Source organism: Haliotis rubra, unplaced genomic scaffold (genome assembly GCF_003918875.1).
Source record: "Haliotis rubra isolate DU_JTF1 unplaced genomic scaffold, ASM391887v1 Scf402, whole genome shotgun sequence".
In the NCBI taxonomy this organism is placed as follows: Eukaryota; Metazoa; Mollusca; class Gastropoda; order Lepetellida; family Haliotidae; genus Haliotis; species Haliotis rubra.
Genome location: NW_025767083.1, coordinates 373,628 through 399,481, shown reverse-complemented (window position 1 = coordinate 399,481; position 25,854 = coordinate 373,628). Strand labels below are relative to the sequence as shown.

Genomic DNA, 25,854 nt, shown 5'->3' with positions numbered 1-25,854 from the left:
TCGATCAGGTCGACCAAGGGCGGCAAGTGGGGTACATGGCCGTTTCATAACTGTGTTATCAAACATTGGTGAGAGTGCCACTCAAACTGGAGATGGGTTTGACAGAGCTACAGGTGTTAAAGTGAGTAGACAGACACAGATCGAATCTACATGCCCGACGGCCATGTGTTATAGCACGGAGCGTCACGTTACCGCAAGACGGCGTTGGCGTCAAGGGCGGAAGCATTTGAAAATGCTCAGAATGTACTGGCATATCTTTCTATTTGAAGGTAGCAAGCAGACTTGTTGCAGGAACTACATGTGCCAGTTAACAAATATTACATGTTCGTTTAAAAACTGAATTTGGTGTTCAATTGTCGATATCTATGTCGATATCGCCTGATCTCACACAAGCGATGTCTACTGTGGGAGCCAGTTTGGGATGATAAATCAGTATATACATGTGAATATATAAAAGATTATATATCCAGTATATTGACTTTATTAATCAAGCAGTCTGTATCCATGGAGCGGATGAGGCCAGAGGTCTGTACTCCCTATTCTGGGGGGTGTTAAATATTCATACACTTTCCTACTTTCATAGCATTATCAATAAACATTGATAAATTTCTGGTAGTTTCAGTACAATCGCGTCTTTAATTTCCAAACTTTGTTAATTATGGACTATGGTAGAAATATATATTTCAATATATTGCTCTGAATTTATTACATGCTGGACATAAACATGAATTTGGTGGCTAGATCGATATCGTAAAGTAGCTATTGTAAACTTCTGAAAGTTTACAAATAATAGACCAGGTTCTGTTACTACTTGATTTACCTCTGTGTGTGTGTGTGTGCGTGCGTGCGTGCGTGCGTGCGTGCGTATTTCCGTTCAGACAGCACGCCGTCATGGCAGACAGCAGCAAAAGAACACGTATTTTACGACGCTTCGTTCAGTAAATCAAACGACGGTTCCTCATGAACTGCCACTGAACATATCATATTTGTTTCGAAGCAATATGGTCACAGTAAGCGCCATGTCTTCGACTGTGGAACATAGTCAAACATAACAGACACCCATGTGCACTCAATATATGTATATTTAATCTTTATATAAAAAATCGCACTTTAACAACAGCCATTCATGACATCGTATTGAGACCACAGGGGCGTGTCACGCTTAGAAACAGCGTTAGAAAGACATATAGGTATATAGACCCTACCCTAGTACTATATAAAAGGAATAATACTAGGGTAGGGTCTATATACCTATATGTCTTTCTAACGCTGTTTCTAAGCGTGACACGCCCCTGTGATTGAGACCGTATTAGATTTTAAGGAAGTAGCGGAGCAGCCCTTCTTATATACTTGCTGCACGGAGTTCTACCGACACCATAAGCTCGGTGGGGAAATCTGACCCCAAAACAGAATATTTTAGCGTTTCTTCTGGTTGCCGACGGATGGATGAAATAACTGAGAGTAAACATGAAATTAGATGTCCATGGTGAGCCAAGTAATTAATAGAAACACATTTGAAGCACATTAGTGCAATACAAGGACATACACAATGTAAAATACAGAACGCATGCTGCATATCATTAACATCTCTAGAATGTATTCTCCGGATCTAGGCACAGTACACTTGATCGTTCAGTCTACGCACGTCAACGTTTCATTGATAAAACTAATGCGACAAAACAACTTATAACAGATAATGTTTTATAACGTGTCTCCTGACAAAAATATCAACACACACACCGGTTAGTTTATTTCACACAAAATCTCAAATTGACAGTTTTGTTTTAACCACAACAGACAGTCAACGCAACCATACATCAAATAAGACACGAATTTGTAAAAATTCAAATAACTGCACACAATCACAACTTCACTGTCCCATTTCTGTTTCCCCTGTCCGCAATCACCGACTCTTCTGCCTCGGTTTGGCAAAAACCCGGATGCCGTTCATCGACCTCATTACAGCAGCCACTTTCCTCTTGACTGGATAAGCCGGGTCTATTTCCAGCCGGTACCTACAACATACATAACCACTGTTGTAACAATGTAAAATTCAGGTGTGGAAATCAACTCAGTATCTCAGATGGACATTCAGGTTTAGTTTGAATAAGAATATCGCATTCTATACGTACTGTTAAACTGATAGTCACACGGTGTATTTCTCATAACCAATCGAGATAACATGTGCATATCAGAAGCACATATATAGCCGTTTCGGCGTGTTTTTATTAATTTGTTCAAAGCAAGAAAATACGTCATGGTATTGCAAATACAGCAGACTGCAGACCATGCGGAGTTGTGTATTTCCTACACGAAAGGACCGCCTCCGTGGTGTAGTGGTTAGAGCGTCCGCCCGGAGAGCGGAAGGTCGCGGGTTCGATCCCCGACCGCGTCATACCAAAAGACGTTAAAATATGGTACTTGTTGGTCCCTGCCTGGCGCTCGGCATTAATGGGTACAACAAGGACTGGTCGGCTCGGAGTCAGTATACTGTGTCTGAGTGGGGTATTCATGCTTCACTGCGGCATGGTATCTCAGTGGGCTAGCACTATAAAACCAGCTTAAGTCTGGGCTAGTACAAGCAGCCGCACATACACATACAGACGCATGCACGTCGTCATATGAGCGAAATATTCTCAAGTACGACGTAAAACCCAATTTCACCTCACCTCACCTCACCTACACGAAAGCCCCCGACCTACATACCTGCGAAGGATGCGGGCAAGTAGTACCTTCTCCTCATTCATGGCAAAGTGCTGGCCGATGCAGTTTCTGGAATTAACAAACTTCAATTAAACGATTGTCGACAGATCTGTACACGTCATCATCCAACAACACTAATCTATAGGCGAAATACACAAACATAAACACTGAAGTGAGTGAGTTTAGTTTTACGCCGCACTCAGCAATATTCCAGCTATATGGCGGCGGTCTGTGGATAATCGAGTCTGGACCAGACAATCCAGTGATCAACAGCATGAGCATCGATCTGCGCAACTGGGAACCGATGACATGTGTCAACCAAGTCAGCGAGCCTGACCACCCGATCCCGTTAGTCGCCTCTTGCAAGCATGGGTTACTGAAGATAAATTCTAACACGGACCTTCACGGGTGAAACACGGAAATGAAATCTCCACCACATTACCATATCAAGTTTCGCGTACCCCGGTTGAAATGCCTATTGTGTGACATATATTTCACACTGAGCTGCGACATATAGTTTTGTAAATACTGCATACACTTAGCACTAAATGACCATTACACACGGTGTGCTTGGACAACCTTTCTTGTTTCAACTGTAAACACAGCAAAATTAAGACTTAACACCCGATCCATTGGCCAGCCTGTTGCATCGACTCACATATCTGAATATGCATATTAAGAAGAAAATAGTAACTAAGAGATTCACTACTATGGTGTAATTATTTCACCGGTAAGTGTTTTACCTGAATCCACGACAGGCAGAAAATCATGTGTTTTAACCTAACTTAGTGCTCAGCCATTAAAGTGAACTTGATTCATTATACCGTGTCGGAGCTGGGTATCTGTCGTATGTTTCTCAGTTAGCTCTATGAAACAGAACAACCGTAAGTCCAGCCTAGAACAGGCAGTCTGACATGCGTATGCATGAAATTTTCTTGGAAGCGCCATATGACCTCACCTAACCATGGGCAAGACAAGCCGGGGATTGATGTTTTGATGCCACGTCACAGACCCGAATCACCCCAATCTTTATGTCGCATACAGCGACGAGTAACCTACAGCCCTAACCAACGGCATCGCATTGATTCGTGTACACCGACGTGGATACGGGATCCACTCGAGTCACCAAGCAACAATTAATTACTGATATATGTTGTCGAGTACCGTGTCTGATAAAAGATGACATTTAGTGATAAGCATCCCTGTAACCAACCTGGGATCGTCCAGACGTGGGGGGTGGGGGTATTGTACAGATTCGGATGGAGGATGCATAATGTAATTAATTAGATATTCTTCTGAGGTATCGTTCCTTGTGCTTAACAAACCTGGGACCAGCTGAGAAAGGCACAAAGGCGTAGCTGTCTTTGCCCTGCATGTTTTCGGGCAAGAAACGTTCTGGCTTGAACTCCCAGGGGTCTTCCCACACTTCCGGGTTGTGGTGGAGGTTGAGGAGGTGAACGGTGCAGATGGAGTCCTTGGGGAGGGTGATGCCGTCGATGGTGGTGGGCTGGGTGAGTTGACGCTGGATGAATGGCACGGGGCAGTGGAGTCGCATACCCTCCTTGATGACGCAGCCAAGATAAGACAACTCCGTCAGCTCGCTCCTGGAAGGGAAAGTTACAGAGAACTGTTTTGAGGTGAGGTGAGGTGAAATTTGGTTTAACGTCGTACTTGAGAATATTTCGCTCATATGACGACGTGCATGCGTGTGTATGTGTATGTGCGGCTGCTTGTACTAGCCCAGACTGAAGCTGGTTTTATAGTGCTAGCCCACTGAGATACCATGCCGCAGTGAAGCATGAATACTCCACTCAGACACATTATACTGACTCCGAGCCGACCAGTCCTTGTTGTACCCATTAATGCCGAGCGCCAGGCAGGGACCAACAAGTACCATATTTTAACGTCTTTTGGTATGACGCGGTCGGGGATCGAACTCGCGACCTTCCACTCTCCGGGCGGACGCTCTAACCACTACACCACGGAGGCGGTCAGAACTGTTTTGAAGTACACTGAGATGAAGAACGAAGAGACCATGGTCGTCCGTCCTCATTAATCTCGCTTTCAAGAGGACTGATTTTGTGGACGTCTATATACAAAATGGCTTCGTATCTACGTTTCCTTTACTTTAGAATCAGCTAAGGACTGCCCGGATTTCACAACTCAGTGAGTGAGTGAGTTCAGTTTTACGCCGCACTCAGCAATATTCCAGCTATATGGCGGCGTTCTGTAAATAATCGAGTATGGACCAGATAATCCAGTGATCAAAAGTATGAGCATCGATCTGCGCAATTGGGAACCGATGACGTGTGTCAACCTAGTCAGCGAGCCTGACCACCCGATCCCGTTAGTCGCCTCTTACGACAAGCATGGGTTACTGAAGATCAATATTCTAACCCGGACCTTCAAGGTTTCACAACTCAGGATTAAAAAGTGTAACATCTTAAATTGAGGCAAGGAGAAATGGGTGCTTGTTATTCCAAACATAGAATGGCGAGGGGGAATATTGTAACCTTGTGCAAACTCAACCCAGTCTTCAGCATGAGGAGTGGAGTCTTTAACCACCCCACATCGCTTCCAGAAAACAAACGCCCCAAGACACACACTCATTAATAGCTTTATTATACTCTCGATTTCCTTACCAGTCTATAACTTCCGGGTCTTTCCCATCCAAGATGCCGTCGACTTCCGCCTGCACCTTGTCCTGTATGTCTTCGTGTGTGGCCAGCGAGTACAAAATCCATGAGATGGCGCTAGCTGTTGTGTCGTGGCCTGGAAAATCAATGTGATATGATAAGTAATCCGATCTACATATATTTAGGATAACATCATCATCGCGTCCGCAAAAAATAAACTATCCTGAAAGGAAAGAATGTAATACTGCCTATAAAAAACAGCACATAACAACTAGAGATCGTTCACGCATTTGTTAACGCCATCGCCAAGTCTGCAAACATATACTTTTGTGAAAGGAATAGTATTCTGGAAAAAGCAAAACATCGCAACGTGGGTCTGCAGCTCACCTTCATTATATATTTGATAACTGCAGGAATATTGAGGAGACGGGATGTACATTGTACCTCGTAACCCACTTGGGTTCTCTCTGTACAATTAAGCCAACCACATGACACCTTGAAGCCACATGTCTCGTAACCCTCACCCTCAAAAAGGAATGTGTCGACTTCGTTCCTGATCTCCATGGAGGTAAGACCGTCCCCGCTGTCGTCCCTAGCAGTGAGCAGGACGTCGAGGAAGTCCAGGTATTTCTTATTGGCGGGCCCCTCTCTGTCCTGAAAATTGCGGTAACAGTTGGTGTTTATATAAGCGCACAATCAGTTCACAAAGATCATAAAGGGAACTGATTTCTTAACTACAAAAGGTTTTGTTGTCTCACTCTCTTACATTACACTTAGACCTCTGTAAGGAACGTGAATATTGGAGACTTCATGGGTCTTGGGGTTGACTGGGTGTCACCCTACTGTGACAACGTGAATATCTGTGACAACTACCTAGGGTCGAGTATGTTCTGACCACCTTCGTGGAGCTGGAATATTACTCTTTCCGTCGTTAAAAATTATGAAAATAAACAACCCAGAACTAAGACTGAGTAGCTTTGTATCAAACGGAGCCCATGGCCACCCAGATATACAACGTGTTATTCAAGATTGAGACGCTAATGATAAAAAATGCGATGTTACACTTTAAATTTGTTTGTTGTTTAACGCCACACTCAGCAATATTCCATCTATATGGCGGCATTCTGTAAATAAGCGAGTTTAGACGAGAGAATCCAGTGATCAACGTCATGAGCATCGATCTACGAAATTGGGACACGATGACATGTATCAACCATGTCAGCGAGCCTTACACTTTAAAGGAGAGAGATAACCTCATTTTAACCTCACAATCAAGGAGGATACTTACTAGGGTCTCGCGCCTCTTCTTAATGAGGTTCTCGGATATGGAGTGAACGAAGTCGCACTGCTGCTTGAATCTGCGCCCCATCTTGGTGCAGCTGAAGACGAAGTCGTTGTAGAGGAGAGGGTTCCTGAAAGAACAAGACACATCTTTTCAATACATGTGGACTAGGAAGGTATAGGCACAGTGCTATACCATGAGAGTGAGTTTAGTTTTACGCCTTATTTAGCAATATTCCAGCAATATCACACGGGGGATACCAAAAATGGGCTTCACACATTGTACCCATGTGGGGAATCGAACCCTGCATGACGAGCGAACGCTTTAATCTGTGGATTATGAAAGTACAAGGGCTCGCAACCTCAGTTGTATTAACGGAAGTATCGTTATTATTCACAGCTAGAAACAACGTGGAGATGAAGACAAGTAAGTAGTTAGATGAAGGATTTGAATCAAACAGGAACGGAAAATAGACCAGAGGGTATCTCTGAAAGCAATACGAAACTAAACATTATGTAGACACATTTATTGTGTCAGGACTTGTAGTGAAGCTTGCTTCAGGGGAAAAGATTAATATTAATAAGGTAGTTTCCTTGTTGTTCCCAAGGTGTTCCTTGACGACTAGATGCAGACTTGGTGTTAAATGACAATGTGCAGATGGACACCAGAAGTATCAACAGAAGGCCTGTTACTTATAACCAACCTTCCTCTTTCGAACCACATCTCAGACAGCTCGTTGACGGCCACAACGTAAGGGTGACTCTCCCTGAAAACAAAGCAGATTGAGATCACAGTATAATTATGGTGAGATCAGACGCAAGAGAGTCAATACCGTTTAAAGTTTCGGTCAGCAATGTTTCATTTGTATATTGTCATCATATATCTACCCTTCTACCTGTATACGTGAGCATGCACCTACCCTTTCACCTGTATACATCCCCATATTGTCAACATGTACCCACCCTACCATGTTTATATTGTCAACATGCACCCCTGTCATGTTTATATTGTCATCATGTACCCACCCTATCATGTTTATATTGTCAACATGTACCCACCCTATCATGTTTATATTGTCAACATGTACCCACCCTACCATGTTTATATTTTCAACATGTACCCACCCTATCATGTATATATTGTCAACATGTACCCACCCTATCATGTTTATATTGTCAACATGTACCCACCCTTATATATAAACACGTCAGCAAGTACCCACCCTTTCATCTGTATATTGTCGTCGAATGACATGGCACACTTCAGGATGACTTCCAGCGTGCAGAGGCTGATATGGCCGAACACCTCAAAACTGTCCCCCTTCTCCTCGTAACGCGCTATTTTCCCCTGCAAATTAGAAAGGCGTTACTTAATTACACATGGCTACTCCCCAGCTTAGCACTGAAGGCAAGCTAAACGTGAAACACGGAGCTGGCGGTGGTGAAAGTGTACCACTACACGAAGGCATACGAACAGTGGTGTCTATTGGTGTTTGTTGGCCGCTCAATAAGACACACAATCAACGACGTCACAAGGCCGGACCACGCTATCCATTAAAGTACCTCGAATGTCAAGAGTATGTTTCTTGGGATCACCTCGAACCAGGATTCCCCATTATACTCACATCACAATGAGTCGTATGGAGCCTAGAAGTTGATCCCACGCCAGGGGCCCATGGTTACGATGTGAGAAGATTCACTCTTTTACTCGCAAAATGTGCAGTTTTATCAGGAGTCTGTGGTAATCGAGGGATGTAAGGCTGGCCGTGCGTCTAAATACAACATTTGACTCTCACAGTCGACGTTGGGATCCGTCTTTTGCCAAACATTTGCCCTTGTTCTTTAGGTTTGGAACTTATCTGTGATATGTTTCACTTTGGGTTTCCTTCAACATTTAACACCAGAAATACAGAGTATACTCTCTCTTCAGTGATATACATATCACTCCAGCAATAAAATCGTACTTCTATATCACCATCAGGATATCATCTACCCTCAATCGTAACATACTGTCTCATTCCGCAGCAATCCTTTCCCCATTATCTTCAGCATTAACACGTAATCCTTATCCACCCTTTAATCCTTTACCAGCAATATACCCTACACTCCCTCGTTAGCCTAATATAGACAGACAGACAGACAGACAGATATAGTGTATTAAGGTGTCACGTGAACGATTACATGAAATAAAATACACAATATATATAATAAAATATCGTTCACCCAGCCAATAAGGCTTATGAGACACCATACACAATTTAATAACTATGTATATTTCGTTTTAGAGTAAAATATAAGAGGTAGTTTAAATAAATAACATTTTTACAGGAATAGGAGTCGTCTTCTAAACATGTTATTCACAGTGGTTGATAACATTAGCGGGTCTGACGACATTAAAATACTTAATAAATGCACATTGTTATCATACTTAAAATCTCCATTTATAAGATGATATCTAAGATCCTGATAAAAATAACAGTGCAAAAGAAAATGTATCTCGTCTTCTATATCCTATACCCCATCTCAAGCATTATGCGGGGCGGTGGGGTAGCCTAGTGGTTAAAGCGTTCGCTCGTCACGCCGATGACCCGGGTTCGATTCCCCACATGGGTACAATGTGTGAAGCCCATTTCCGGTGTCCCCCGCCGTGATATTGCTGGAATATTGCTAAAAGCGGCGTAAAACCATACTCACTCACTCACTCACTCAAGCAATATGCCTGTATTTCCTCACCAGCAAGACGTCGGCCGCCCTGTTGTACACTTCCATGTAGGGTTTGAGGATGTCGAAGTGGAAGGCTGGCGTCAGCAGCCTCCTAGAGCGGGCCCAGCGCTGACCACTGGCTATCAACAACCCTTCTCCAAGCCAGGGCACAGCAAACTGGTAGGCTCCGGACATGGGCTTTGGTTCTGGAAATACCATTGGAATCTGAGCACAAAGTCCACAATAATCTGCGTTACATGTGTCACTAGCGGTGTGTGCGGCACTGCAGTTAGTATACAATCTTACCAATATTCCAGCTATGTGGCAGCGCTTTTTGATAATCGCGTCTGGACTAGACAATCCAGTGATCGATATGATGAGCATGTACGAGTTGCATGAGCTAGTACACCAGGAGAATCTTCAACCCGTGAGCCAGGAAAGCTGTACATTACCGTTCAAGCTCGTAACACCCAGTATACCACATAGCTGACACACGTAATGAGGTTAAGAAATAATTTCTTTGAAGCATTGTTGTGTGACAATAAGGTCTATCTTGTGACGTCCATTGGAATTTCAGTAAGGAAAATCAAAGTGCCATCATGGTTAATATTGATGTGACAGTATGACGTCATGATGTCCGTAAAGGTTGACAAATAGCCAATCAGATTTACGGATTCTATAAATAACAACGGAAAGTGTATCTGGTATGGTCTTGCAGAACGTGTCATACATTGTATGTCTGTGGTTATGGCATAACACCGTAGTTATATCCTACATGGAATTAACCCTAGGTGTACGGAGCTTCAAGTAAATATAACTCATACGTTGGAATGTTTCTATTTCTTGCTACAGAGAACATGTACATGTCATAAGGGCATGTGCTTGTTGAGGAGTGTCTAGTGAGTTTAGTTTTGTTTGATTAACGCCGCACTCCAGCAATATCCCAGCTATATGGCGGCGGTCTGTAAATAATCGAGTCTGACCAGACAATCCAGTGATCAACAGCATGAGCATCGATCTTTTGCAATTGGGAACCGATGGCCCATGTGTCAACCAAGTCAGACGGACAACTGACCATTCTCGATCCCGTTAGTCCTGCCTCTTTGGTGTATAAATAAAGCAATAATGTATATAATACGTGGCATTATGGCAGAGGGACCCTTATATACATTTCAGAATTGCTGAAGACCCTAGAGCTCTTCTACCATCCTGGATCTTCAATCGGAAATCACATGTCATTTTAATGTAGCATGGAGATCGCAACTTGAGTATGATTGAGATGTTAAAACAGACCAGCTCCTACTGTAACGTTGCCCATGTATGAATAACTGTTTGTTTGTTTAACGCCGTCTGTAAATACATGGAGTTGCTCTTTTGATATCCTTTAAGCATCTTATATGATTGTAAAGGGTAACGAAATTCCAGTGATCAACAGTATGAGCATTGCTCTACACAATTGGGATACGATGACATGTGTCAGCCAAGTCAGCGAGCCTGACCACCCGATCCCGTAAGTCGCCTCTTAAGACAAGCATTGGTTGCTGAAGATCAATTCTAACCCGGGTCTTCACGGGCACCTGTATGAGAAAGCGTCTCGACTAACCAGATGTCTTCAGAAGCTCTTTCACTACATCCGGATGATGAAGCGTCAGAACAGGCCTGAAAGGACCAGCCCATATTCGGAAGAAACGTGGATTCTTCAGCATCAACCCATTGATGTATTTCATCCGCTCTTCAGTGTCACTGGAAAGCTTTAGGGAAAACACAGAATGTTATACAATGAGAACTAACCTGATGTTTTTAGGAGGAGCTTTACTGAGTCGGGGTGACAGCACATTATAACAGGTCTAAACGCTCCCTGCCACAGTCTATAGAAGTACTTGTGTTTCCGCATCAGCCCGTCCATGTACTCCATCCGTACCTCCGTCTCCTTGCCCCTTACCTTAACACAAAGCCCGTGTTAGTGAGTGAGTGAGTGGTTGACTGAGAGAGTGAGTGAGTGGTTGACTGAGTGAGTGAGTTAGTGGTTGAGTGAGTGGATGGGTGAGTTAGCGGTTAAGTGAGTGAGTGAGTGGTTGACTGAGTGAATGATGTAGTGGTTGAGTGAGTGGGTTGAATGACCGAGTTAAGCTGGTTTTATAGTGCTAGACTGAGTGGTTGACTGAGTGAGTGAGTTTGACTGAGCGAGTGAGTTAGTGGTTGAGTGAGTGTTTGAATGAGTGAGTTGGTGGTTGACTGAGTGGTTGACTGAGTGGTTGACTGAGTGAGTGATCGAGTGAGTGGGATTTAACGCCGCTTTCTTCGGTGTATCAGATATACAACATTGTGACGGTATAATGTGAAAGAAAGTCGGAAGTGACGCATGTTGAAGAAACGTCCTGGTGTGGTGACATCAAGTAAAGCAATAGTGGGACAAAACACAATAATCGAATACTCGCACGACAAACGGTGCACAGGAGATTCGGAATTTATGATGACGAGACAACTGTCACCCCAATCAGTGGATGTGCGTTAGTAAGGTAGGGTTATTGGGTTGGCGTGTGTTTATAGGTAGGGTTTAGTATGTGTAAGTACGAATTAGTACTCAGTGTGGGTTCGAAGGTATGCTTTAGGGCGTGTGGGAAGGGGTTAACTGGCGAGGAGGAGGAGGAGGAATACTAAACATGATCATCACCTATATTAAATCAAAATTATTAAAATAACTATTGGTACTGACAAATGTAATACTATTTACAAACAAAGTCATAGGTTGTTTTATATCACACACAGCATTGGCGGATCCGGGGAGAGCGAACACACAGAAGTTAATGTTTTGCCGGGGTCCGGGGTGGGGTGGGGTGGGGGGGTCAGGTGGTTCGAACCTCTCACCCCTTTGAAATTCCTGGATCCGCCTATGCTCAGCAATATTCCAACTATATAAAGACGGCCTGTCCATAGTCGAGGCTGGACCAGACAATGCAGTGAATGGTATTACTGAGCGCAGTGACCTACAGAGAAAATAGTCCTAAACACCGAATCATTTACTGATCAGATCAAAGTTTCACGGAATAAGGGGATTATCAAAGTTGACTGCATAAAATAACTTTAATACAATAAAATATAATACATGACTGTCCAATAAGCCTGCAAGCCACGTCTCTGCCTGGAGATCTGATGACACCTACATTGAAGGTTGCGTCAGGTGAACTATTACATCAGCCTGTCAGCACGGGGGGCTCTAAGTTATTGGTGCGAGTGATCGAAGCATTTAGAACAACATATATGATTACATCTCGAAAAACGGCAGTTCTGAATGTATATAATTAAACGAAAACTTGTTTCTCAGAGCCAAGGTCTAAACAACAAAGAAACATTAGTGTCCTGCGAGGGGTTTCTCTGACTGAGTTTGGTTTTACGCCGCTTTGAGCAATATTCCAGCAACATCACGGCGGGGGACACCAGAAATGGGCTTCACACATTGTACCCATGTGGGGATTCGAACCCGGGTCTTCGGCGTGACGAGCCAACGCTTTAACCACTAGGCTACCCCACCGCCCTCTTGTTAAAATAGAAGTACATACACGTATATCTTAATGTTGACAACAACGACGCAGGTATTGGATCGAGACATCAAACATCCTTCACTCAGATAAGGCTGTCGGCATTCGCTCAGGGTTCAGCTGACGCAACCTTCCATAGACGTTTCTTCACGCAGAGTATCACGTTTAAGTAGAATAGATCTGAACAGTCAGACTAAAATATACATTGTCTTCAGTGATGTGGGGCGATTCCATACGCCATTATATTATTGACATAAACTGTAAAGCTGTAAGAGTGAGTGAGTGAGTTTAGTTTTACGCCGCACTCAGCAATATCACAGCTATATGGCGGCGGTCTGTAAATAATCGAGTCTGGACCAGACAATCCAGTGATCAACAGCATGAGCATCGATCAGCGCAAATTGGGAACCGATGACGTGTGTCAACCAAGTCAGCGAAACTGACCACCCGATCCCCTTAGTCGCCTCTTACGACAAGCATAGTCGCCTTTTATGGCAAGCACATGGGTGCTGAAGACCTATTCTACCCCAGATCTTCACGGGTCTAAAGCTGTAAGAAGGTGTGAATAACGTGTAAGATGTATTTTACTACTTGGTGTGTAGGGACGGGAGTTTGCTGAGGGATGCGTGGACATGGTTACATTCTGATTATAATCATTTTTGATTACGAAAACAATGGACTTTATTTCCAACATACACTCTTAACGTTTTTGGAAAGGACTTGTCCGATCTTGTTGACCAAATGAACGCTAAAATTGTACCGTCGCTAGTCATTTTGGGTGGGTTTTTTCATCACGTGCGATGTAGGACGGTGATAAGGTCACGTGTACCCACTTGTCTGGCAACGAGCTCAAGTAAAGAGCACGCCTCCATGTTATCGCATACCGTACACAGAGTACTGAGGCATACAGACCCAGATGATCTGTGAAACTCACGAACACGAAACTCACGCACTATAAACTACACAAGTAGGTTTTAATCATAATGAGTGAGTGAGTGAGTTTAGTTTTACTCCGCACTCAGCAATATTCCAGCTATATGGCGGCGGTCTGTAAATAATCGAGTCTGGACCAGATAATCCAGTGATCAACAGCATGAGCATCGATCTGCGCAATTGGGAACCGATGACATGTGTCAACCAAGCCAGCGAACCTGACCACCCGATCCCGTTAGTCGCCTCTTGCAAGCATGGGTTACTGAAGATCAATGTTCTAGCCCGGACCTTCACGGGTTGATGGTAATGAAGACATATATCGTGAAGATACATGTTTTAGGTCCCACCATATAACGTCGGGGTATATTAGATATTGGCTTCATATATATAAAAATACAAATGTGGAGAATTGAATCCGGGACTCCGGCCTGACTATAGAACGATGTACACATTAACATATGATATGTTTGGGATTACACATTTCTAGGTAAAGGACTGATTCTTGTACTTTTGTTTGGTTGCGTCCCATCCGCGATTTGAGCAAACACTCTCGGCGTCAAATAGAAATAGATTATTATACTTAAATGAGTTAATATTTTCGTTTTCAGGGTGTAGAAACCTTTCTTCTAAACGGCGCTATCAACAGTGTTCATTTACGTTATGTGACCAGCCAACATATTGTGGAAGGAAAGCTTGGAATGAGCAGTCTTCAGCTTCCTAGAGATCCATGAGCACGAGAAGAGTGCTCTCAAACCCGGAAACATAATCAGGCGAATCTGGGATTCGAACCAAGACCGCCGGTTTCTTGCCTCGGGAGTTGCGTGCATTGGCAACTGAGATGTGTCATATTTGCCTCATGTTAGCAGACCTGTGAAGGTCCGGGTTAGAACCTTCAGTAACCCATGCTTGTCGTAAGAGGCGACTAACGGGATCGGGTGGTCAGGCTTGCTGGCTTGGTTGACACATGTCATCGGTTCCCAACTGCCATAGGCGGATCCATTGTGTGTGTGTGTGTGTGTGTGTGCAGGGGTGCGCACCCCCCTTTTGTCCTGAGAGTTTATTAAATGACCATTGAAACTCGTGAAAATGAAGTGTACACCCCTCCTTTCTCAATAGTGTGCACCCCCGCTTTCTCAAAAAGCTGTATCCGTCCCTGAATTGCGCAGATCGATGTTCATGCTGTTGATTACTGGATTGTCTGGTCCAGACTCGATTATTTACAGACCGCCGCTATATAGCTGGAAAATTGCTGAGTGCGGCGTAAAACCCAACTCACTCACTCACTCATGATAGCATTCACTGAGTGAAGTAGGTTGTATAGAAACCACCATACTGCATTAACAGTCTGTCCTGACATATACGGCCCTGACCTAGAATACATCAATGACTGATTTCCTTGTAACAAGTTGTTGATTCGGTCTATTGCCCTATACACCCTGTACAATATGAGGCATACCCTGTAACCTGATGAGTTCTTTCATATCCGCGCTCTATAACTGAATCTGTGACAAACCTTATGCAGATTTCCCCATATCCAGTGGAAGTCGGTCTCGCCGGGGAGACTGTTGTAGAACTTGAACATTCGTCTGTATCGTATAATCCCCTGCATGAGTTTCATTAGACCCAGTACAGCCAGGAGGAGACTCGCCCCCCGCCATCGTGACAGGGACAGGACGTAGGTGTAGATACTCATAGCTTAGCAGGTGCTCGCTCACAATGTCCTCCCTGAACGACACCAGCGGGAATGACTATCCGACGTCCCAGTTGTGAATGTACGTGATCTCGGTCAGATATGTCAAAGTCCGGATATCTTTTATCACCCGCTTACGATACTCCTTTCACGAGATCGCTCACTGGTGCGATATAATGTTATAAGGTAGATAACTCCCTTCGTTAGCGACATGCGTGTTTTAAATTTACCTTCATACACACGTGAGCTTTATATCGTCCCGTTCTGTGTGATACAAACTAGTGTTGGGAATTGGTTAAAATCTCATAATTGATGATTGGTTCATTACCACCGATCAATCATCGAAAATAATTGGTTAGCGTCATTTATGAAATTTGTTAATGCACACAAAAATAAGGAAAACAACATGTAGTTACTTTTGGGGTGTTTTTGGCAAAATTTCACATCTTTAAAGGATGACTAGTATGTTAGGAACATAAATTTCTTGGTGTCTTTAAGATGAATTCAATCACGACTTGGAACAAGCTTGTAGTGCTTATAAAAAGTAATAGATAAAACCAACCTTGTGAAAAATCTTGTTGATGAAAACAAGTGTTCCAGAATTGTTTGTGTTCGATATGAGAAATCATGATCGATTGCTTGGTCGTTTAGTCACTGCGACCAATCTTCGATTATTTCAATTAATCGGACCACCACTAATACAAACTTAATAATAATTAGGATAGTTCCGTTGTACTGTGCTTTTAAGCCCTGCGACAGTCAAGCACAGATCAATGTTAGAGTGTTTGTGTTATATGATCCTAGTGCTAAGGACAACATGTAAACAATAGTCTAGGCCAGGAACACGTGGGTGACAGGATGAGCATCAATGATAAATGTTATCAGGGCTATTCTTATAACAAGCATGGCTAACCCAAGGTGGGTGTCAGAATGAGATGAGGGCAGACTTCATGGTATCCAGCATACATCACTGGGGCATCTGGAATACCATTTTCCAGGCACAGAATTTTAGCCAAACATTTTGACAATTTCCATGACAGTACAAATATGATTTAAGGCATTTGAAATGAAACATGGACTAAGTCATATTCAGGGAGTCACTGAAATTTGAGAAAAAAAACTATCAGGTTGTATTAAAGGCGACAAGTGAGTGAGTTTAGTTTTATGCCGCTTTAAGAAATATTCCAGCAATATCACGGCCGGGGACACCAGAAATTGGCTTAACACTTTGTACCCACGTGGGGAATCGAACCCGGGTCTTCAGCGTGACGAGCGAACGCTTTAACCACTAGGCTACCCCACCGCCCCTAAAGGCCACAAGATAAAAGCTACATAAAATATAAAAAAGTCTCTTTCACCTCTTACAGGTTTTTCTAAGGCTGTGTTTTACTGGTGCTGGCACCCATCTTGACCCTTTTACCAAGAATTCTGGTAAGGGCAAGCCATATGGTGTGAACATGATAACCATACTGCCTGGAGGGATGTGAAGTTATCATAGGTGGACTGGCAGAGGAAAGACCAAAGTAACCAATGACCATGTAATCAATAACTACAGACAACATGATCATGTTGGAACATTTATTAAACTCACACACATTTATACTGGTGTTACCATAGTCTCTCAGTTAAATAATGAGCAAGTGATATACATTATATACAAGATACAAATCTGATGACAATGAATGGGTCACTAAATATGCTAACATATACAATGAACTTTACATGAGAAAAATGTTAGTATTTTTGTGTTAATTTCTTCAGTTTATTTGGATGTATGTACAAAGATAAAATCAGTTTGGACAAGTCTGAATGTTTGAATAATCCAGGATGTGCTAAAGTGACATATATGGTTAACCTCATGAAAAAAACATCTGTAAATAAAAAAGGATTTTTTTTCATGTTTTTTTAAAGTATGGTGTACATACTGCTCCAGTTTAAAGAACTTCATGATTTGATGAGAATGTACAAAATATCTCGGTGTACAGTGCACCGAGCCAAGCAGTATCAACAGCATGTCTACCATGTACATGGCTAATGGAATATTTACACATGATAAATTACTGTACTCTGGTTAACACTTTTGTACACATGATATAACAGATGTATTCATCAACATTTGAATACTGCATATTATTATCAAATTTCCATGTGTCTATCTACAACAGTGATCAAGCTCCATCAGGTGTTTGGGGCTGATGCCCTCCTAAAATCAGGACTAAATCTAACCTGTTTTAACAAAGTTCCTGTCATTGGTCACTCTGAAATACATAAGATATTGGTTTGTAAATAGGATTGTGCTATTTGATACTAATGAAGAAATCCCACAAGACTACACTGATGCTATAGCAAATGCTATAAATAGACTTTCACGCATCCAAAAGCATGCTTTTGCCATCCAGCTGATAAAACCCCTTTAGGAGACTTGCTGTTACACTTAAAATACTGACCTGTCAATCCAAAAGGATAAACAAATATTATACATATATACAAAGGGAAAACATTACAAAAATGTTATTAAGGTGAGGTACTCATTTTACAGAAATACTCCCAACCAAACAAGTTTGTCACATGGTAATTTGTCTTGTTGACAGCAGCTGGACCAAGACATGACTACCATGTGAGATCTTGTTTTGTTGACAGCAGCTGGACCAAGACATGACTACCATGTGAGATGTTGTTTTGTTGACAGCAGCTGAACCAAGACATGACTACCATGTGAGATCATTTTTGTTGACAGCAGCTGGACCAAGACATGACTACCACGTGAGATCTTGTTTGTTGACAGCAGCTGGACCAAGACATGACTACCATACCATGTTGAGATCAAAGACATGACTTTTGTTGACAGCAGCTGGACCAAGACATGACTACCATCGTGAGATGATGTTTTGTTGACAGCAGCTGGACCAAGACATGACTACCATGTGAGATCATGTTTTGTTGACAGCAGCTGGACCAAGACATGACTACCATGTGAGATCATGTTTTGTTGACAGCAGCTGAACCAAGACATGACTACCATGTGAGATCATGTTTTGTTGACAGCAGCTGACCAAGACATGACCAAGACATGACTACCATGTGAGATCATGTTTTGTTGACAGCAGCTGAACCAAGACATGACTACCATGTGAGATGTTTTGTTGACAGCTGGACCAAGCTGACCAAGACATGACTACCATGTGAGATCCATGTTTTTTGTTGACAGCAGCTGAACCAAGACATGACTACCATGTGAGATCATGTTTTGTTGACAGCAGCTGACAAGACATGTGAGATCATGAACCAAGACATGACTACCATGTGAGATCTTGTTTTGTTGACAGCAGCTGGACCAAGACATGACTACCATGTGAGATCATGTTTTGTTGACAGCAGCTGAACCAAGACATGACTACCATGTGAGATGTTTGTTGATGACTACCATGTTTTGTTGACAGCAGCTGGACCAAGACATGACTACCGCATGATGAGATCATGTTTTTTGTTGACAACAGCTGGACCAAGACATGACTACCATGTGAGATCATGTTTTGTTGACAGCAGCTGGACCAAGACATGACTACCATGTGAGATCATGTTTTGTTGACAGCAGCTGGACCAAGACATGACTACCATGTGAGATCATGTTTTGTTGACAGCAGCTGAACCAAGACATGACTACCATGTGAGATCATGTTGACAGCAGCTGGACCAAGACATGACTTGTTTTGTTGACAGCAGCTGAACCAAGACATGACTACCATGTGAGATCATGTTTTGTTGACAGCAGCTGGACCAAGACATGTTTGAGATGTTGACAGCAGCTGGACCAAGACATGACTACCATGTGAGATCATGTGAGATCATGTTTTGTTGACAGCAGCTGGACCAAGACATGACTACCATGTGAGATCATGTTTTGTTGACAGCAGCTGGACCAAGACATGACTACCATGTGAGATCATGTTTTGTTGACAGCAGCTGGACCAAGACATGACTACCATGTGAGATCATGTTTTGTTGACAGCAGCTGAACCAAGACATGACTACCATGTGAGATCATGTTTTGTTGACAGCAGCTGATGACTACCATGTGAGATCATGTTTTGTTGACAGCAGCTGAACCAAGACATGACTACCATGTGAGATCATGTTTTGTTGACAGCAGCTGGACCAAGACATGACTACCATGTGAGATCATGTTTTGTTGACAGCAGCTGGACCAAGACATGACTACCATGTGAGATCATGTTTTGTTGACAGCAGCTGGACCAAGACATGACTACCACATAAGTTCTCATCTTGATAACAGCAGTTGAAACAAAATGGAAGTTTTGTTAAACCAGCTGTGAAAAAAGAAAGATTTTGATTGGTTAGTTTTCTCAGAGGTAGATGTGATTTGAGAATACTGATGGTTTACTTTTCAATCAATTGTTTTATCTATACAGTTTGTGTTTAACATGTTCACTGCAATAAATGCTAAAACAAAGTGATGTATCATGAATGATTCAGTAAAATCTGCACTAAAAGCAATGCGTTCCTGTTAGCTGACTCACTGCATAACTGGACCATGGTCTTCTTCTTATCATGTCCAGTGTCACATGCAGGATGTACTCAGTCCACCTCTGACACCAAGACAGACCTTGACCTTTCTAATCATGTGTGGTAGCAATCACAACAGAAGCATCAAGTAAACACAGTCGATCCAAACTGCAGTCATTTGCCATAGATTAAATATATTTTGAGCAGACTTTACATGTCAACGTTCTCCTTATCCTGTGAGGATTTGAGAGCCCCGAGCCGGCACTGACGAGCTGCGTCGATCTTCTTTGTCTGCTTCCTGTGCATGATGACACGTGGGGAGTTGGTGTCTATGACAACAGTGGAGAGTGGGGAGCGGGGTGGGGTGGAGGTGAGCACAGACTTAGGGGTGGAGCTGAAGGCCTTGCTGGTTTTCTTCTTGTCGTAGAAAAGCTTCTTTGGTTGTGTCTTCTGTCCTTTCGGTTTCTTTGTGACAACTGGCTTAGCTGGAAAATAACACAGGCCCTCCATTACAGTAGGTTACATAACGAATCATCCAAGCAGATTACACTAGCATTTTTTCAAAAACATGGGTTGAATTGAATCTGGGAATTCATCATAATTCTCATATCAATAATACGATAAGGATAAATGCTATATTTGGGATCCCACTTTCTCAGTAACATGCAGATTCTTGTACTTTTAGGGGTTGTGTTCCATCCAGAATTGATCCCACACTCTCAGAGTGAGGCACCTAATCGTCAACACACTAACCCACTGAGCCACCACAGTTTCCACATAATTGAAGTCTGACAATTGGTAGTCTAGATCACACACTTTGTGTACCACTCTGGCTAATGGAAACATGATATTCAAACAGAAAATACATCATTATTATTTATCTGTCATGTTTTCCAAAAGCAGTTGAAACCTGCATAACCCTGGGGAACAATGTTGTGGTGACAGTTCAGGATCATCTGGTAGTCAAGTGTCATGTAGTACCTTATCATGCCATCTACACTTTGTTCCTACCATATACCCTGTATTCTGTTTGTTGAACTGGTTTAAGATGTAATAACATGCTCAATAAACTTAATAAACGTGAGTGAGTTTAGTTTTACGCCACACTCAGCAATATTACAGCTATATGGCGGCGTTCTGTAAATAATGGAGTCTGGACCAGACAATCCAGTGATCAACAACATGAGCATCAATCTGTGCAATTGGGAACCGATGACATGTGTCAACCAAGTCAGCAAGCCTGACTACCCGATCCCGTGTCGCCTTTTACAACAAGCATGGGTTACTGAAGGCCAATATTCTAACCCGGACTTTCACAGGCTTCACAACTCAGGATTACAAAGTGTAACATCTTAAATTGAGGCAAGGAGAAATGGGGTGCTTGTTATTCCAACCATAGAATGGCGAGGGGGATTAATGTAGCCCTATGCAAACTCAACCCAGTCTTCAGCATGAGGAGTGAACTCTTTAACCACGCCACATTGTTTCCAGAAATAAACAATATAAACATGACGAGCAGTAGGGTAGCCCAGTGGATAAAGCGTTCGCTCGTCTCGCCAAAGACCCCGGACTTGATTCCCCAGATGGGTACAATGTGGGAAGCCCATTTCTGGTGTCAATGCTGTGATATTGCTGGAATATTGCTTAAAGCGGCATGAAACCCAGCTCACTCACTAATAAAAGTTGCCAGTTATGCCAGTTGGTAATTCATTTCTCCAATCTAATCAGTCACCCTTGGGCAATTTAGGCAAATGCATAATTTCATTTTGATAGCTGCACAGCTGAATGGGTTTTCCCCACAGTGAATGACAACAATGAGAGTAAAGACAAAACATATCCCAAGCGAAAACATGGCGGGTAGATGGGAGAAATATGTCAAGTGAGGGTTGAGAATCTTGTGGAAGGATTTTGTCAGGGCAGGGCTTGAACTGCTTTGGACACCTGATATTTTAACCAGCAGTGGATGATGAGGACACTAAACATTTGAACGAACTGGAATGTCTGGTGTAAGTTGGGAGCGATTCCTTACTGAGGAAACAACATCTCAAACAGGACTCACGGTTTGTAACAAGAAGACTTGCAGACTCATCCGCGTCGGACAGTGACATGTGTTGTAGTTCTGCTACTGCTGCCACCGCCCCCCAAGTCATCCTTCATGTCCAGTTTGTCTGCCTCGACATCGTCATTCTTGCGTGACATGTCTGGACTTGTGTTGTCCTCCAGGAGAGGTTTGACGTCCTCTTGCACAGACTTGAATTCATCTTCAGGAAACAGAACATGGTTGACAAATTATGATCTTACATTGAAAATTATGCAAGACAACTTAAACACTTGTTTCTGTGTGAATGTTGTTTGACACTTCTCTCTGCAACATTCCAGCGTAGTCGCGTAGATCTGACCGAACAAACAATTGCTATAAGAGAAGCATGCCATACCATCCGGTACAATGACATACATTCAAATAACAAAACTTTATTACCACTAATACCAGATTCATTTATATTTTTTATTACTAGAATGCTACATAGATTATGGCAATCGGGATCTTTTCTACTCAGAAAGCAAAACTCCCAGAATTCCTTGTGTTTCCAGAAACTCAGACAACAAAACAATTCACTTAGAGAATTGTGTACTTAGACCCTGGTCATTTTTCTCATATTTATATGTGCATTATTTACTCAAGAGAAGAGAACTAAGCTTGATGTCTAAATGTTTTCCTTCACAGACAACAATGAATCCACCTCACATAAGTCATAACTGTATAAGCATGAAATCAGAAAGTTTCAGCTTCTGGGAAATTTTATCATCGTTTGTTGCAAATTCATTCATGCTTAAATTGATACCCAAATATGTCCAGGCGGAACTGGCTCTCATTCCTGTAATAATTATGACTGACTGACTAACTGAGCTTGGGTTTACGCCGCTTTTAGCAATATTCCACAGCAACATCACGGTGGGGGACACCAGAAATGGGCTTCACGCATTGTACCCATGTGGGGATTCGAACCCGGGTCTTCGGCGTGACGAGCCAACGCTTTAACCATTAGGCTACCCCACCGCCCCCTGTTATAATTATGAACATATATGAATCAATGAATATATGAACTCAGCAAATAAGCTTATCTCATTAGGCAGTAGTATTAATCAAAAGATGTGAAACTTCTGATTTCATAGACAGTTGCTGAAAATTGAATTGGAGATATAGATGAAATTTAATCAGTGCATGCAGCATTTTCAACAGATTAAGTCAAAATGTTACAATTGGGGATGCTGATGACTGATGTGCTTTCATATTCTATGCTTGAGATTCCACTTTCTCAGTGAAGTACAGATTCAAGTACTTTTTTGTGTTGAATCCTATCCATGGCTGCTGAGTGGGCTAGATCACTGTGTGTTAGCCATTCGGTGCCTCATTTTGAGAGTGTGGGTTCAAATCCTGGATGGGACACAGCCCCAAAAAGTACTAGAATTCTGTATTTTACTGAGAAAGTGGAATCCCATATATACCATGTTACATGTGACCCCTCTCTTAGCAGCATTGTGTATTGTCTTCATGTGCTGTAAGCTCACATGCTGCTGCACTAAGGCTGGGCTTCATGAGCCGTTGTTAGACATTTCCATTTCGCCAGTTATAATATCTGATGTTGTTATACATGAATAACAAAACGCTTTATAATGTTTTACCTTTTTTCATAAAATTGTTAATTGGCGTTCTCCAAATTCCAGGAGTTGGGGAGCGTGGGTCAAGAAGTCCATCAGGTGTTTTGTCCACTATGATAGGTGTACGTGGAATGTTGTTGGTAGGTGAGCGGGGATCATCATCTAGTTGGCGACTGCCAATTTGACACTTGACTGGGGTACCTGTACCATCATCCAACATTTCGACCTTGCTGCCAATACCTCCCATGATGAAATGTTAACTGGAAAATAAACACAATGGTATGACTTCCGCCCATATCCCCCTTAAACTTTAACGAAGAGGAAAAGATAGATAGATATCTCTATCTATATATATACTATTCAGGTAATATGATTTAATGGAAGTAGGTATCCTATGTTCAGATTAAAATGCCAGCATAAGCATACGCCATTAGGGTTAGGTTTAAGGGGGGATACGGGCGGAAGTCTTTCCAAAACAACGACATGTACTGTCAGTATTAGCATGATTTGTACCTACGGTATACAATGGATGCAGAAATAATGGTAAGATTACAAAATACCGGATACCTTCCGCCATCTTTGAAAGCATGTGAGTTTACTTAGGGTTAGGGTAAGGTTCAGGGTTACGGGATTTAGGGTAAGGGATAGGCTGACGTTACACTAAACAATATGGCTGATAGGTATCTGGTATTCTGTAAGTGTACCGAAATAATATATATTGTGTCAAGGAGGGACGCAGAAAAATATTTGTTTTACCAAATTCTTAACAAAAAATATAAAGCTTCTGTTACACCTTAAAGTACAGTGCACTGAACTATTTCATTACTTAACAGGACCATTACATTTCCTGTGAGGACCCTTGAAATTAGAAATTATGGGTCATCTTGGCCCCTTGTATTGTAAGGCAAAGTAAAAGCCTGCTAGTGGTTGGATGAATACTTGATCATGAGAGTGGAAGAGGGATTGATGATGAAAGGACTCACAAGCAGATGTCTTTCTCTGATTCCTGTGGGTGAGTATTGCCGGGGCTGAAGGGTTCGTTGTCGGCACGGGTACTACAGATATGTACCCCAGGTACATTTCTGTATACAGCTATGTACCCTGGCCATAATGAGAATACAGAAACGTACCCTAGGACGATTCCATTCCCATTGTGTCGTATTCGTGAACGGAACTGTCATGCTGTTGTATTAGATACATTTGATTGCGTTATGTAAGTACTGAGAATACACAGTAACGGATATTTCGCGATGCATATGAATACCACTTGCAATCAGTTGAATGGGAACAACTACATGCGGTTTCGGTTTTGGATTGCGGAATATGGACTCATCCGCCTTTTAGGGTACCGGGTACGTTGCTGTATTTTGACTTCGTTTAGGGTACATATCAGTATACCGAAACGTACCTGGGGTACGTATCTGTAGTACCTGTGCCGACAACAACCCCTTCAGCATTGCTGTGTCCTCCCTCTAACAGTCCCCACAGCATATATATGTAGCAAAACAAACACCCCATCAATCTGTACTGTATTTCAGGGGGTGCCAGTCAAATCGCCCCAGCTACAAAACGCCCAAGCCAATTTGGTCAAAATGACCCGGATTTTTGGTCAAATCGCCCCAGGTTTGGTCAAATTGCCCCAGTGTATTTAAATTGGTTAAAGATATGCCACAAATGCATAGTTTTTGTCAACTTCCATATTATATGCTATATATAATATTATATAGTGATTGTTTTGATGCAAATTTAGTTACAGAAAGCTGAAATGTTGTTAGAACGAGCATTGAGATGGAATTGCTTATCATAAACGTGTTCTATAAAGTACATTCATAACTGGATTTTAACGCCACATTAGGGTGGCCAGTGGTCAACGGTGAGATCAACCATCTACATGTTATTCGGAAAAATGTCAGATTATCACTTATATCAGACATCTGGAGATGGCCTTTATTTCTCGGCGTTTTTACCCCAGGAATATGTCCAAATTTGTCTCTAACTTCACATATTATCAAACATCAAAAAGCATATCGTTTCTAACAAATGTGATCCATTAAAGCAGGAGGCCAATATTGCACAAACCACTGCCTACCTCCTTTCCATGCAGACAATGTTCCGAATGCAAGTTTGAACTTCCCGCTCTGACCAATGAAATGCCGCGGCATGTTGTAGAAGGGACAAAATATCA

General features: G+C 42.5%; 2 protein-coding genes across 3 annotated transcripts; both read right to left on the bottom strand.

The window, feature by feature from the left end:
• Positions 1–1,468: 1,468 nt before the first annotated feature.
• Positions 1,469–15,657, bottom strand: LOC124287614 (cytochrome P450 4F6-like). 2 transcript variants are annotated; one of them, XM_046724113.1, is made up of 11 exons: positions 15,309–15,657; positions 11,115–11,265; positions 9,354–9,529; positions 7,844–7,968; positions 7,325–7,387; positions 6,628–6,751; positions 5,864–5,993; positions 5,346–5,475; positions 4,029–4,307; positions 2,707–2,772; positions 1,469–2,015 (listed from the first exon to the last, which is right to left on the bottom strand). In XM_046724113.1, exons 1-11 carry the CDS (start codon positions 15,486–15,488, stop codon positions 1,904–1,906), a joined length of 1,536 nt encoding a protein of 511 aa, XP_046580069.1. In that variant the 5' UTR covers positions 15,489–15,657; the 3' UTR covers positions 1,469–1,903. The 2 variants fall into 2 exon arrangements, with proteins under 2 accessions (XP_046580069.1, XP_046580070.1); XM_046724114.1 differs by lacking the exon at positions 11,115–11,265 and adding an exon at positions 10,927–11,074.
• A 3,913-nt stretch (positions 15,658–19,570) lies between these two features.
• Positions 19,571–25,827, bottom strand: LOC124287623 (cell division cycle-associated protein 3-like). The gene is given in 5 exon segments (XM_046724122.1): positions 19,571–20,494; positions 22,069–22,093; positions 22,095–22,270; positions 23,694–23,929; positions 25,759–25,827. Coding segments are annotated over 4 exon segments (699 nt in total). The 5' UTR covers positions 23,917–23,929; positions 25,759–25,827; the 3' UTR covers positions 19,571–20,219.
• Positions 25,828–25,854: the final 27 nt, after the last annotated feature.